This window comes from Callorhinchus milii, unplaced genomic scaffold (genome assembly GCF_018977255.1).
Source record: "Callorhinchus milii isolate IMCB2004 unplaced genomic scaffold, IMCB_Cmil_1.0 Scaffold3, whole genome shotgun sequence".
Taxonomy (NCBI): Eukaryota; Metazoa; Chordata; class Chondrichthyes; order Chimaeriformes; family Callorhinchidae; genus Callorhinchus; species Callorhinchus milii.
The window spans coordinates 6,541,176-6,555,728 of NW_024704744.1; the positions used below are offsets into that span (position 1 = coordinate 6,541,176).

General features: G+C 41.0%; 1 protein-coding gene across 1 annotated transcript in view; it reads right to left on the reverse strand.

Moving 5' to 3' along the window:
• Positions 1-326: 326 nt before the first annotated feature.
• The window catches only part of prim2 (DNA primase subunit 2), a 135,151-nt gene continuing 120,924 nt past the window's right edge, over positions 327-14,553 (reverse strand). Inside the window, exons 10-11 of the mRNA XM_007894089.2 lie at positions 9,169-9,237; positions 327-1,497 (exon numbers count right to left, since the gene is read on the reverse strand). Coding sequence (XP_007892280.2) covers positions 1,276-1,497; positions 9,169-9,237 — 291 coding nt within the window. The 3' untranslated portion in view covers positions 327-1,275. The remainder of the gene's footprint in view (positions 1,498-9,168; positions 9,238-14,553) is intronic.

Genomic DNA, 14,553 nt, shown 5'->3' on the forward strand with positions numbered 1-14,553 from the left:
TGAACATTTTTGTGTCTGCTGTAGAGTTTTCTATTTGCTGAAAAACTCTTTCCAGCAGACGCAAATATGAGGCCTTTCATGTAAAAGACACCATAAATAGAGTGATATCACATTGTCAACCCTTCCCACAGGTGTTGAATGTAAATGCTTGATAAATGATTGTAATTAGAGTACTCTAACTGAACCACTTCCAACCAACACGTTTCTTCACCTGTTGCAAATACAAGGTGCCCTTCAGTCTTTTCAATGCCAATAGGTGCAGTGAAACCTACAAACGACAAATTCAGATTTAAAAGCTTGGACAACAAAGCACACAAAGAATTCTGTTCGTTTAAGGGATTACCTTTAATTCATGAAAAGAAAAAGTTTCTGAACTATAATTTGCAAATTGCTTATTTATTTAAGTTAATAAAGAAAAATGGTATTGCAAAAATACATGCGTGTGCCTTCATTAATTTGGTTCTATAATGGTTCTATCTTGAGAATAACTGCACGGAAATGTAAATATATTTGTGAACGGGGTTTGCAAATCTGCAAGTATGATGGAGGGTGTTGTATAACACACTTATGCTTCACCTGATGGGCAATGAGAAAGAACAGACCGCATTACAAGGCAGCGAAGCTTGTAATACAGCTAATGACGGTGAATCCATTAGGTACAGACTACAATTCAGAGCAATGATGTAGACCAGTCGTGAAGAAAGAGACAGTTTTGTAAAACCCCGTGAAGTGTGCAACCTGTCAACATCAAGGCCTTCACTAAACAGCAGCAGCTTAGGTTTTAATATTTCTTCACTTAGGCTGGCTTAAAGACTATTCTAAATGTACATGCTTCAATTCCAACAAGTAATCAATTTTGCTGGTGCGACACAAGCTTAATGCACGGGGCGAAGGCATCTTACTACACGGGCGGTAGAATGGATTTAGAACAATTTCTACCCCAAGGGTACTGCTGCAATCAACTTGCATCATGTACGTGAACCTCACCATTCATAGTCAGACAGCTAGCACCACACGTGCAAAACCAGTCTCTGTATAAAACGCTGTGAAAAAAAAACTTGTCATGTGCTCTCTTTCTTGGAATTGTCCTAGGATTTCTATCAGATTAATAAACTTATCGGACATACATGCTAGGTCGGAACTCACCTCATTTACCCAATTATATCAGAAAGGCCATCATTTGCATATAATCTGTTAAGAATATGTGTCTGAATGTGGTAACAAAACACACCTCTTTGGATATCAGATACCATTCTATTAATAATCACGAACATCTTATCCATCACTGAATATCATTTCTAATTCCTCCGAGGCTAGTCGGTCTGCAGATTTGGGTGCAGAGACGCTAGCAGGCCTTGCTGGCTGACTGTTTTGGCTTCTCTGGGAACCTTCTGGCGGGCTGGGCTCTTTCTTTACATCTCGACCAACATTGAGCAGCCTCTGGCTTTCAAGAAAGTACTGATTGGGGTGACTGTGGGAAAATCCTACTTCTTCAACCTAAAGAGGAGAGAAAAAGAAATTAAAATGAGCCGAAGGTTCAAATTATGTTCTGTAACCCCGAGACAAATCGAAGAGTGAAAGCTACTTAGACAATACCTCAGCAAACAGAGGGGGGAAAAAACTGTCTTGACAGCAACAACAACAAATTACATTTGTATAGCGCCTTTCACATCATGATGACATCCCAAAACGCTGGACAGTTAAGGATATGCACCGAGCTGGGGGTTGGGATCAAGAGGGGTGGAGGGCACAGAGGGTGGGGGTAGGAGGGTAACTGAAGGAGCGGTAGAAGAGGAAGGTCTAGAGATAGAGGCAAAGAGACAGGCAGATTGACAGAGAGAGAGAGAGAGAGAGAATAGCAAAGAGAAAGTGAGAGAAGCACAGAGAGAGATGTGACTATCCTAATTAATTTATTTCACATCCACCAGAGGAGGAATCCAGGCTGAATTTCAACCTAACTCCCAGAAAGCAAAAGAACAATGATCTAATGCACTCTGCCTCCCTATCACTTCCTTCAAGTCTGTAAAAGTGTCAATAAGCTACTCTGCATTGTGAGTCAATTCCATTGAACAATGCAATTCACACTGAGCAAGCAATAATAATGAATATCAAATCTCGCCTTGTTCATCAGTACTGCTGTAACAATTTGTATGAAATGCAATGAAAACCTGAGACTCCTTTCATTTTCCGTCTTGCTGATATTCCCTGTGTTCTTGTCACACTTCCGAATCTGCTAATAGGACAATTCTGAATAATTAGGATCACATACTCAACCAAGCTAAGAACAACGGAAGAAACAAAGGCATGCACTCTGGGTTTCTATGCCTAGCTAAGAAGACTCAAATCAGAGCAGAAAAACATTACAGCAGTATTATAGCCACACAAATTACTAGTTTAGTCTATCAATCATTGTTTTGTTTTTAACCTAACAGTAGTCATCAAATTGTCTGCTTGTAAACAACAATGACTAAGACAACCTTTGCCAGGCTCGTACAGAATACATACAAATTTACATTTATACAGCGCCTTTCACGTTGGGAGGCACTTAAAAATAATGGCTTGGCACCCGAGCTGGGGGCAGGAGCCGAGGGGGTGGGGAGGAGAAAGATAACTGAAAGCACAGTCAAATAGGTAGGTATTGAGAAGCACACTGAATGGGATGAAGAAGGGATTGAGTGGACGGACTAAGGGATGGAGTCCAGAGAATGGAGGCAGATGGGTTAACTGTCCTCTCGCCAACAGTGGGGTAAGTAGAGCAGAGGACATGAAGCGGTGTTGCAGAAATGAAGGGAGCATCTGAATTGGTAGATTTGAGAAGGGCCCAGAGGAAAGGTGGGGCAAGATTGCGAAGGGCTGTAAAGGTGAAAACAACAACAACAACAAGATTCCATTTATAAATGTTGGACTCAATCCACTGGGAGATGAGGAGCCAATGGAACTAGGCGAGGATGGGGGTGATAGACTCGCGGAGCATGGTGCAGGAAAGAACATGGGCTGCAGAGTTTTGGATTGTATGCAGGGAATATTTAGGAGGTAGGGGAAAACTGAGCAGGTCAGAGCAGATGTGGGGCTTAAAGAACAGTTTGGAATCAAACAAGATAACAGCACCATCTCTGCAAGGTGGAATGTGCATCCATGCAGGTTGAGCTGTCAGCGCCTGAGGCAAGAAGCTGCTGACAGGAGCCGAGCGATTGAGCCAACAAAGTTGCACCACAATAGTACATCATCAGCAAATATTCCACCAGCATTTAAAGCATTCTGATCATGACTTATTGGAAGCTCCAGGGCAATCCTAAACTAGCATCCTACATTTTTATGTACTTCCTCTCGTAGCACTGGTATCCCGAGAAGTCGCTTCATCCGGTTTCTGTCACTAATTAGCTGAATCCTGATATTAAATAGTGGCTGCCATGTTGTTGCTGATTAAACTTCCTATATGTTGCTTGCATGCACATAAATGCGTGCTTTGCATTCCTGTTATACAGACAATGTCGTTAACATCACTTCCTGCTCGCTGTTTCCTTTGTGCATAATATTTGAGATGTGAGACCCAGGCAAATGCAGGGTTATAACAGAGTAATTAATCTGCATCAAATAGGACAATTTATGTAGCAGGTAGTCTTTTGCTGATCAAGAGTATCGAGTTGATTGTAGGTGCTCCTTTGCCAAAATAGCACAAACGTCGTTAAAGTAACGACTTGTATCATTTAACGGGGGGGGGAGCTGGGCAATTGTGTACAATTTGAGATCAGCAGCAATCTCTGGACTGATAAGAAACGTTAAAAAGAGGCCATTAAACACTACATAAAGAACACTTAAATGAGCTTTGAGAATGTGCAGGCAGGGCAGCATTTTAGCTGTTATTTGGTGGTCAAAGGATGTAACAAGTGAAGGCTATCCAACCCATCAAACCTGTTCTGTCAGTTTATTCGGCCACGATATATCTTTTCAGCCCACTTTTTTCCCCACTTTTCCGCATGTCGGTTAGTACAGTTACTTCCCAGGTATTCATGTTTAATATTCCTCCTCTTCGAGCAGCTATTAAATTTGCTTTTAAAATAATCTGTGGTCTCTACTGCAAATACAGCTTGCGACAAGAGAATTCCACGTTCCCCCCATTCTCTCTGTAAAGAAAGTACTTGGGAGATGCTTATTCAAAATGTATGCAACTAATGAAAATAGTTCTGCGTCGGGAGGCTCTTCATTGCAGTGGCTTAAGCTGAACAATCACAAAAGTCTGCTGTGGCTTGCAAAAGGGTCACATCTCTTAATACCTTCAGACCTTCACTGCACATGTACTGGGTGGATTAAACTCCATAGCTTAGAACATTTTTTTGAAAAAGTCAAAAGCCGTTCAATATATGCCATTTCATTTTCAATTGCGACTCACTTTTCTCATCTGGATTAATTACACATTTATAATTAACTTTAAAGGAGCGGGGAATAAATCTCTTGACAAGCAGTGCTAATGAAGATTCTGCTAAGCTGTTTTGCTGTTCAGAAGCCGGCAAAGGGGTTCACCACTGTTAGATGAAAGTTTTTTAAAAAACTCGATTTTGGAGAAACATCATTATTCTATTTAATAAGAAATCCAATGAAGCCCGTTGGTATAATATGCACTTGGCTCAATGATTTCCCAGAAACCAGAGGCCAAATGAGTTTTTGATAAACCTTGTAGTGAATGTCAGCATGACTCAGGACACACTGGCCAGTGTGACTATGGAGATCGATCAAAACCAACCTAACCTGCAGTACAGTAACAGGGAAATTACTGGACAATTTGCTTCATGTTGAGAAGAAAAATTGTTAATAGAATTCAGCTTACTTGCAGTGATGAATGCTCATTAATTTATATTACCCCAAACCACTCGTTTCATTCTCAGGCTCAGGGAGGAGGTGTGTGTCTTTCAAGGTGGTTCTGCTTTGTTCAGCAGGGAACAACCCAGAATTGTGTGACTCTAGGAAGATCAGTAGTAACTGTGTGGAGTCCTGGAGCTCAGTGGTTAGAGCACTCGCTTTGCAAGTGAGAGACCTGAGTTCAATTCCAGGCAGAGGGCGAAACCTTGGGCAAGTTTCCTTGCTCCACACAGAGCCTAATAATAATCTCTCCAAAACCGAAAACAATAATAAATTGGTCATTTTCAATCTACGTCTGTTTATGGGACATTGCTGTGCGCAATTGGCTGCCGTGTTCGCCTACAAAGATAGTCAATTCACTTTTCAGTGTGTTCTGTGAAGCGCTTTGGGACGTCCTCCTGACGTGAAAAGCGCTCAAATGCAAGGATTATTATTATTATTATTCCCTACTCATCTTTTCTTGAGGAACTTTAGCTTGTCCGTAAACAGGTGACTTCTCCCCAAAACCCTTGTCTTCAAAACCTTTCAAGTCAGCCCTCTCTCTGTCTGGTTCCTGAGCCAGGAGGGTCCGCAGTATTCCAGGGCAAAGCTGATGACAGCACAACCAGACTGACTCATTAGCAGGACCTGGAAGGACAGACCAGTCACTGGGCAGGGAGTCATCCCACTCAGCTCCTGGTTCTAGCTGGACAAGCAGCGGGAAAGCTTCCCAGACAGTGATATCGGTTTACTATTTTGTTTTACCTGGTTAGACTCCGGCAGTTACTCCAATGCATACTCTAGGGTCCCCAAGCCTTGGCTCTTGCCAACCTGTGCCGAATACTTTCCGGAACTGGGTAAGCAGAATGCGTCCCTCCAGGGAAAGAGAGTGCGCATTTCATTCCAACAATCTATCTCTGGGATTTCCATGTGTAGTTGGGATGCATGGAATTCTCAGCTTGGTTTGGATACTCTTAAGCATGGGGATGGGTGTCCACATGTGTCAGACACCTGGTTGACCCCTCAAAAAATCCCAAACCTTTAAAAAGCTCTTTGTGGGACAGATTTAATAGCCAAGAATTTATGGCGCATGTTCTCTTGACTAACGTCTTGTTTTTTTTCTTAGGAGCCACATTTTGGTAGCAATGGGTAGAATTAAATTTGTAAATTATCTGCAATAATTGGACCAGCCCATCAGGGATAAGCAGACCTCAAATAACTGGACATCACACAAAATACAAATTGGCCGCATTGCTAATGACAAAAATTGTTCCAACAAGTGTACTCTATGCCAGCTCTTCTCTCAGTCTTGTTCTCGCTCTCTCTCTTGCATACAGTCTCTTCAATGTTTTTTATATATTTTTTTGGCTACATTCTACATGGTATAAAATATTACATCAAGAATTGCATTTACAACAATGACCTTTCTCTGTATAGGGAAAATCCTTGTTGGATGCATGTGTATGCAGTTGCTAAGGACGCTATTTAGCCAGAGTCATCGCAACTAAATTGGATTCTTAGCAAATAGGAGTTCACGCACACAACATTTCTCATGTGCACAACAGGAATTTTTTTGATGGGCCCCATATCTACTTTGCGTAAATGGACATGTGAACAAACAGAGTTCTAATGTGGAAGGAATATAATTAACACAGACTCAATTAATTATTTTTGATAAACTAGCTTCCAAATTCAGACTAAACTTTAAAAAATTCCAAAATTCTGCTCAATCCACTTTACAGTATATTATGTGAAGCGTTTTCAGATGCCTCAATAACGTGATAAAGAGCTATATAAAATGCAAGGATTATTATTATAATTCTTAATGATCTTATGGTAAATCAATGCGAGTGCCGGGGCTCATGGTCAGAAGAATGTAGGCAGAGCTTACCAGCATCTGCTTCTTTGAGTTTTAAATTATTGATGGGATTTGGATAAGCAGAGAGAGAAAAGAGAAGAAAACAGAAATAAAATAGAGAAAGGATTACAAAAAAAAGTGAAAAGGGATAGAAGGGAGTGAAAGAAGAGAGTGAGAGAAAAGATAAAAAGAAAAAAAGAATAATAATAATAATCTTTGCATTTGCTATAGCGCCTTATCACTCCGGTGAGACATCTCAAAGCTTTCCACAGAATACATTGTGAAGTGAATTGACTGTATTTTGTGGACGAAACGCAGCAGCCAATTGAGCACTGCAGTGTCCCACAAACAGTCGTGGATTGAGTGACCAAATTATTTTTGGGAGGAATTATTATCCAGGAAAGCGAACTGTCAATTGACTAACAAAAGAGATGGAAACAAAGATCAAGGGTAGATGAAAAGGAGCCAACAAGAAAGGCAACAGGAGGGAGAAAGAGGTAAAGAAAGAGAGAGAAGTAGCAACTGATTTCTAATAAAAGCACAAGCTAAAAGCAATTTGCCAGCATGGAGCATGGACTAAGCAGTTACTGAGAAACCATCTAACAGAGAAAACATCTATTAAGGAACTTAATCAGAGAGATAAGAATAAATCCTTAAAAGCAAGGTTATCTTATTTAATTGCTGATTTTAGGTACAACAGGACTCAGCCTCGCACTTACCCGTTTAATAATTTTAAACGTGGTCTGCGAGATGGTTTCAAATGGGTAGGCAGCATGCTCTGTTGCCAGGTAACCACATAGATCATTTCCATCTCAATTCCAAAACCCTGACACATAACTACAGTTCTCATTGTCAGAGTTCGCTTCCCTCGATCTTCTGGAACCAAGGTGGTAAATGTGTGTCTAGCACAAAATGATTGTGGTGGTAGTGGTGAGGATAATAGATGAAAAGACATACAAAATCCTAGATTTCTGAAGACTACAAGAGGCATTGTAGGTAATACTCTTCACAAAGGGACGGTAATCCACAAGCAATGGAATGGCAAGGTTTTAGAGCACTTTTTTAACAATGAGGGTAAAGGAACGCATGTCCTTAGCATGGGAGAGAATTTCCCAGACAGTGTTACGTAAAATAATAATAATAATCCTTGCATTGATATAGCGCCTTATCATGTCTTCGAGATGTCTCAAAGTGCTTCACAGATTATACTGCCAATTTTGTGGGCAAAAAGCAGCAGCCAATTTTACCCAGCAGTGTTTCACAAGCAGTCGTAGATTGAATGACCAAATTATTATTATGTTTAGATAATGGTATAAAGATTATACTTTGTGAATAAATCAAGGAAAATGTGGGCGGTAATGATGATTATTAGATGTGGCCAAGAATAAAAATTTTGCTTCCCCTCCCACCAAATGTTTCTCTCCTGAACAAAGCTGCTTGAAACAAAACATGGTTAGCAACAGAGGGGAGAAAAGAGAGGGAATCACAATGATCCTGACCTCGCCTTCTCACAATATCATCAAGTGCAATCCAGTGAGGCAGACTGAATAATGTTCAGGGGACGAAACGCTGCTTTTCCCCTCACTGATGGGAGGAGACAGTGAGGCCAGCCTAAGTGCCTCTACCGCCCCCTGGGCTGAGTTCAGTTGTCTCAGTGCTGAATCTGGGAGAGATCTGATCTGTGCTGATGTTATGCACGGGACAAGGATATTTTAGGCTGGAATTTTCTGTCATAAACCATTGTCAAACAGACTGACAGACAGATGCTTGAAAAGGAAGAGAAAAATCAAAGGGTTTGGGAAGTGAGAAGCTCATGATTAGACAATGCAGCTCATATGGAGAAAAACTTACCAGTGTAGACTTGGGTTGAATGGCCTGTTTCTGTGCTGTAGCGTTCTCTGATGATATGAACTCTGTCAAGTTCTGATTCATGTTCAATTATGCAGCATAACTTTTTTCCCCTAAATGCACTTTGTACCTCTACGTTTATATCTTTCATGTCATCTCTCATTAATGAGTGCACTGTTCAAAAAAGAAGTGAGAGCGAATCCTCCATAGGACGCTTGGAAAAATGTTTGGCATTTTGATAAATGAGTCTCTCAATAGGTTTGTGTGATTTAATTATCTATTAACATAAAATGTGATCTTAGATGACAGTAGCCATTGAGTGCAGTGCTAGTGCCATTCCTTACCAGGTTAGATTGGCCTAGTTAATGTATTGCACATTAAGGTAATTAATTAATATATCCCCCAAAATATGTATTGTATACAATGTAAAGAAACATAAGCATAAAAAAGTGCACAAAATCACATGCACCCATAATAACACCATAAAAATTAACAAAGTCTGACAGCTAATGATGGATGTGATTATTCCTCTGAGTCTCGGAGTTTCATGCACCAGTTACAGTCACATCCCAAGGCTGACAAAGCCACTCTCATTACCGTGCGATAGAAATTAAACATGTCCTTACATTGTGTGTCAGTTCAAAGTATTTCTGACAGGCCAGCTGGTAATGCATCCCCTTGACTAAATCCAGGATCTGAAAGAAAAGGAAGATTTATTGAGGAAACGCAGTCCGTCCAATTCCTGTATTAATGCATAGAAATAATAGACGTTTTTAAACCTCCCTGGGGTAATCACAAATATAGTAATCACAACTGATAAGAAAGCACAAAACAATATAGCTCTGGCCGTATTGTGTTGCAAGTTCATTTTGACATATCTTTCCTTGTAGACAGTTCAGCTAAAACCCAACTACAACCAGCGGCATTTAATATACTGGAGACATCAGCAGATAAGTGCAGTATTGTGTGGAATTCCTTTTGCCATTCCTATCGGCGTAATAACTTCACTCTCACAAAGGCTAAGCAGAACAAGAGAGTGATTCACCCAGTCTGAGCAGCTATTACCAATGTCACTATGGCTTTTGTTGCGCATTTTCTCTTCTAATTCAGGTTAAAAGTTAATCTGTTTGGCTTTATATAAGCTGCCATTCTTATCAGTTTTCTGCAATGCCAGCTGGGATTCATAAAGTTGTCCTGTATTTTGCAGTTGAACAGAATTCACTCTCACTCTGTTCCTATCAGACATGTGGCAAATTGCTGGAATAAGGAGATAACTATCCCCCAGAAAAAAATCATCTGTAAATTGCTGATAAATTCTATCTGTCCCCTTATTCACGTTACTTCCACTGGCAAATACAAGCTGGCAAGCACTGCTCAAACTTCAAACACCTGCTTGCCATTGAATCCCAGTGTATAGGTATTGATAGATGCCACTACCAATGACATACAGCAGGTAGATCAAAGGAAATTACATTGTAAAGACTTGGTTAAACTGAAAAGCCCTGAAAAGCTTTGTCATCACGTGCATTCTTGCACTTTGACTTCAATGTTGTTAAAAATAAAGGAGCCTTAAATTAACTGAAAGATCTCAATCCAACCATTATCCAATAATTATGTTGAAACCTGTCAAATCTAGTGGGATACTTCTTCTATACATTCTTTTGTTCAGTCGAGTTAGGAGCAGTTGTCAAGACATGTCACAGACAAAAAGGAGGGAAAGTCAGCTGCTATTGAACAGCAACAAAGTGAAAAGTAAAATAAAACAAATTTCACACCTCACTCTTTATCTATGTTATGCTAATGCCCTAAAGACACGTTTCGGTTTCCGATAGTGCCATCAAATTAGAATGACAGCATATTCTGTCAACACCTCTAGCCTGGGAATGCAGAGAGCTATAAATGTCAACCGTCCTTTCAAACTTTATTCATTTCACATTGTATTGTAACCAGAATCAAATGGAACAAGGGAATCGGTATTCTTCCAATGTGTTAAGGCTTTTGGGTGTTAGTTCAAAAGAGAATCAGTAGACCCCATCTGTAGAAATATGGTCCACCACTTTTTGGTTTCAATGTGAAATTAGTACAGAGTAAGCCTCTCATAAGTGGTATCAGTTGCGATCATATATTTAATATGACTTATACAAAGTATGGGTTATGTCAAATTTACATAGGATAGTAACTCTTGATGGGACTTGGGCAAATAATAATAATAATCCTTGCACTTGATACAGCACCTTATCACGTCTTCGAGACGTCTCAAAGCGCTTCACAGAATATACTGTAAAGTGAATTGACTTTATATTTTTTGGGCGAAATGCGGTAGCCAATTGCGCACAGCAGTGTCCCACCAACGGTCAAGGATTGAGTAACCAAATTATTTTTTTAAAAGGGATTATTAACCCCAGAAAAGCGATCCACCAATCAACTAGCAACCGGGATCCTACTTACCGTTAGGTGAACAGAGGAGTGTGGAGTAAGGAAACCTGACCAGCGCTTCACACTACCAGGAATCAAACCCAGGTCCTCTCATATAAGACGCAAGTGCCCTAACCACTGAACTACAGGATTCCAGATGTACAACTTTCTCAGGAGCAGAACATTGGCAAGAGGCCCTTTTTACCAGGAGTACTGCCAAAAATGCTACGCTTCCCCATCAAAAAAAAACACAGCTCAAATGCGCTGTACCATGTGAGTTCCTCCGACACATATGCTGGAGAAGTCACTGTGCAGAGGTTCACGATTCCCCTTCAGGAAAAGTGGGAAAATGGAAGCAGAACCACATGCCTGAACCACTCATGGTCCTGGGGTCAGGCTGACAGTGACAGAGCTCTAGGCGCTAGTCACCCGCAGGGACTCCCAACTGTAGTCGAGAACCTGGGGAAACTAAAAAAAAAACACACAATGCTCTTTAAAATTCTTAGTATTAAACAGTATTGACACAGTTCGGAATGTGGTTGCCTGTTAGTATAAACTGGTGATGCACCTTAATGTAATACTAATCTTTGCATTTGATATAAGATGGTGCCTTATCACACCGAGATGTCTCTTTGCAGGACTCAACTGTGAAGTGAAGTGACTGTGTATTTTGCAGGCAAATGTGGCAGCCAGGAGTGTCTCACAAACAGCCATGAAGTGAGCAGCTAATTTTATTTGCGGCACATTGGGAGAAACTCTTCTCTTTTCAAACAGTACCATGAGATCTTTAAAGTCGACCTGAACAAATGATGGGACCTCAATTTAACATGGCACCTCCAACAATGCAACCACCACCGCCCTTCCCCAGCATTACAGTTGAGTGTCAGTCAAGACTGTGAGCTCAACATCCCAACATGGGCCCCAAACCCACAAATTTCTGACTCAAGCGGCAAGAATGCTACCAATTCAGCCATGGATGACACCTTGGAAGGGTGGGGAAGTATGAAATAATTTTCACATATAATTCTCTCACACTGATTCCTTCTCCACCATTGCCTGGTAAAACAACAACAACAATCTCAACTGTAAACCTGTAAGGAATGTGAGGGTGGAGGGGCGGGGAGCAGGAAGAGCGGACACCAGAGGGCATAAGTCCTCACGTTCTTTCCCTCATGTGTATTCACTCCTTGTCACATTGTGACACCGCTTCTACTGCTCAGGTATACAGTAGCACCGACATAAGGTACAGAATCACAAATATCAAAATGTATGAAGTACAGCACTGAAACAACTTACTGTATTGCAAAACTAAAATCCTTTAAGGGGGAGAAAATCTAAAAGGGCAAAGTACTGTATCTTCTGTTAAAAAAAATTTCAAGCAGACAAAAGCATAAAAATAAACATAAGATAAATATATCTTTCGCACATCTGTGAAATATCTTCATAGTGGTGGGTTAACAATCTGTGTATACATAGTAAAACGCAAATTACTGCAGATGCTGGAAATCTGAGACAAAAACAGAAGTCGCTGGGAACACTCAGCAGGTCAGGAGCATCTATGGAGAAAGGAAAGTGAGTCAACATTTTGGGTCCACGACTCTTCGTCAGAACTGGGGCATGTTGGGAGGGAGAGGCTTTTAAGGGCTAACAGAGAGGGGGGAGGCAGGACAAGGGAGACAAAGAAGAAATTGGGGTAGAGGACACGGGATGATGGGTTAAGATTCCTCTATTCCACTGTTTTGTTGCAATCCTCCCCTTTTTTTTGCAACATTAACACCGCTTTAACTCAGGATGATGTCTCGAAGTGCTTTACAGAGTAGAAAAGGAAATCCAAATCCGAAGGTGGGTGACAGTAGAAGGGAGATGACCGAAGACGTGGTTAAGAGGCAGAATTTTTAGAAGGGGTTTTATAATCCTTGGATTTTGCATTTGATATAGTGCCTTATCACGGCGTTGAGACATCTCAAAGCACGTCACAGCATATACTGTGAAGTGATTTTACTGAATTATGTGAGTGAAACGCGGCAGCCAGTTGGGCACAGCAATGTCCCACAAACAACCTTCAAGTGAGTGACCAATTTTACCTCGGGGATTGTTGGCCAGAATACTGGGAAAAGTGTGCAACTCCACAATCTGCCATTTTTGCAAAATGCCTGTGATGTTCATCCGAGCAACATTGGCAAATAGATGCATAATCCTGGCACTAAGCGTTAAGAACTGAAGCACCCAGATCCACAGAACATACAAATCACGGTATAAATCAAATTAACTTAAAAGACTGCTGTGGCATTGATTTTTAACAGTTTGATATAGGTGCCGAAATGTTACAACGTAAATGAACGCTTGACGGAGAGATGTGCAACAACAATTTTAATGCAAAATTAGACCAATTATGCAGTGTGCGGTGGTTCAATAATTTCAGGATAAAACAAAATCCTTTTCCACACTTTCTGACCTATGGCCAGTTAATGGTCATAACTAAATGATTACAGTGATGATCAAATATCTGGACAGGAAGCTGCTATTTCAATAAATCCTCCTGGACTCAGGAGAGGTTTGTCGCCTCGAGATCAGTTGTGAGCTGTCTGAACAGCTCATCTTATTCTGTTACAGTTTTCAGCATTCCTACCGCTGGGAATTGAATTTGATATTGCTTCCAGAGGACACTTGACTTAAATGATAATTATTCTGTCAAAAGTGCAAACCAACAATAATAACTGGCATCTCCAGTGTGAAGTTCTGGTGACAGAGCCACGAGCACTTTCCTCAGTGCTCTTTACTCATCTGATCCCAGTCGTGTGGACTGCAGTTCGCATTATTTTTTTCTCTCTTCCTCTCTCTCGCTCTCTCCCTCACACACTCGCAAACGTGAGCGTGCACACATATAGGTGCACACACAAAAATATCCATACAATTAAGGATAGTGGAAACCTGGGGAAATGTGCATCAACATCCTCACCCCCTTTTAATGAGGCAAGAACCAATAATCACTCCATGGCTGTTTGTGGGACATTACTGAGCACAACTCACTGCTACGTTTTGCCCACAAAATACACAAGTCAATCCACTTTTGGAATTATAGAATCATAGAATTATGCAGCACAGAAGGAGGCCATTCGGCCCATCGTGCCTGCGCCAGCTCTTTGAAAAGAGCTACCCATACCAGTCCCACTCCCCCACTCTCTTCCCATAGCCCTGCAAAAGTGTCCTCCCCAAATAATTATCTACTTCTCTCTTAAACATTGTTATTGAATCGGCTTCCACCACCCTTTCAGGCAATGCATTCCAGATCTGAACAACTCGCTGTGTGAAAAAATGTCTCCTCACCTCCCCTCTGTTTCTTTTCACAATTATTTTAAATTGGTGTCCTCGAGTTACCGACCCACCCGCCAGTGGAAATAGTTTTTCCTTGTTCACACTATCAAATCCCCTCATAATTTTGAAAACTTCTATGAAGTCTCCTCTTAACCTTCTCTGCTCCAAGGAGAATAATCCTAACTTCTCTAGTCTCTCCTGAAGTCCCTCATTCGCTCATTCCCTCTGCCCCCACAAGAAAATTTCCTCATTAGTCCTTAATTGGACCCACCTACTAATCT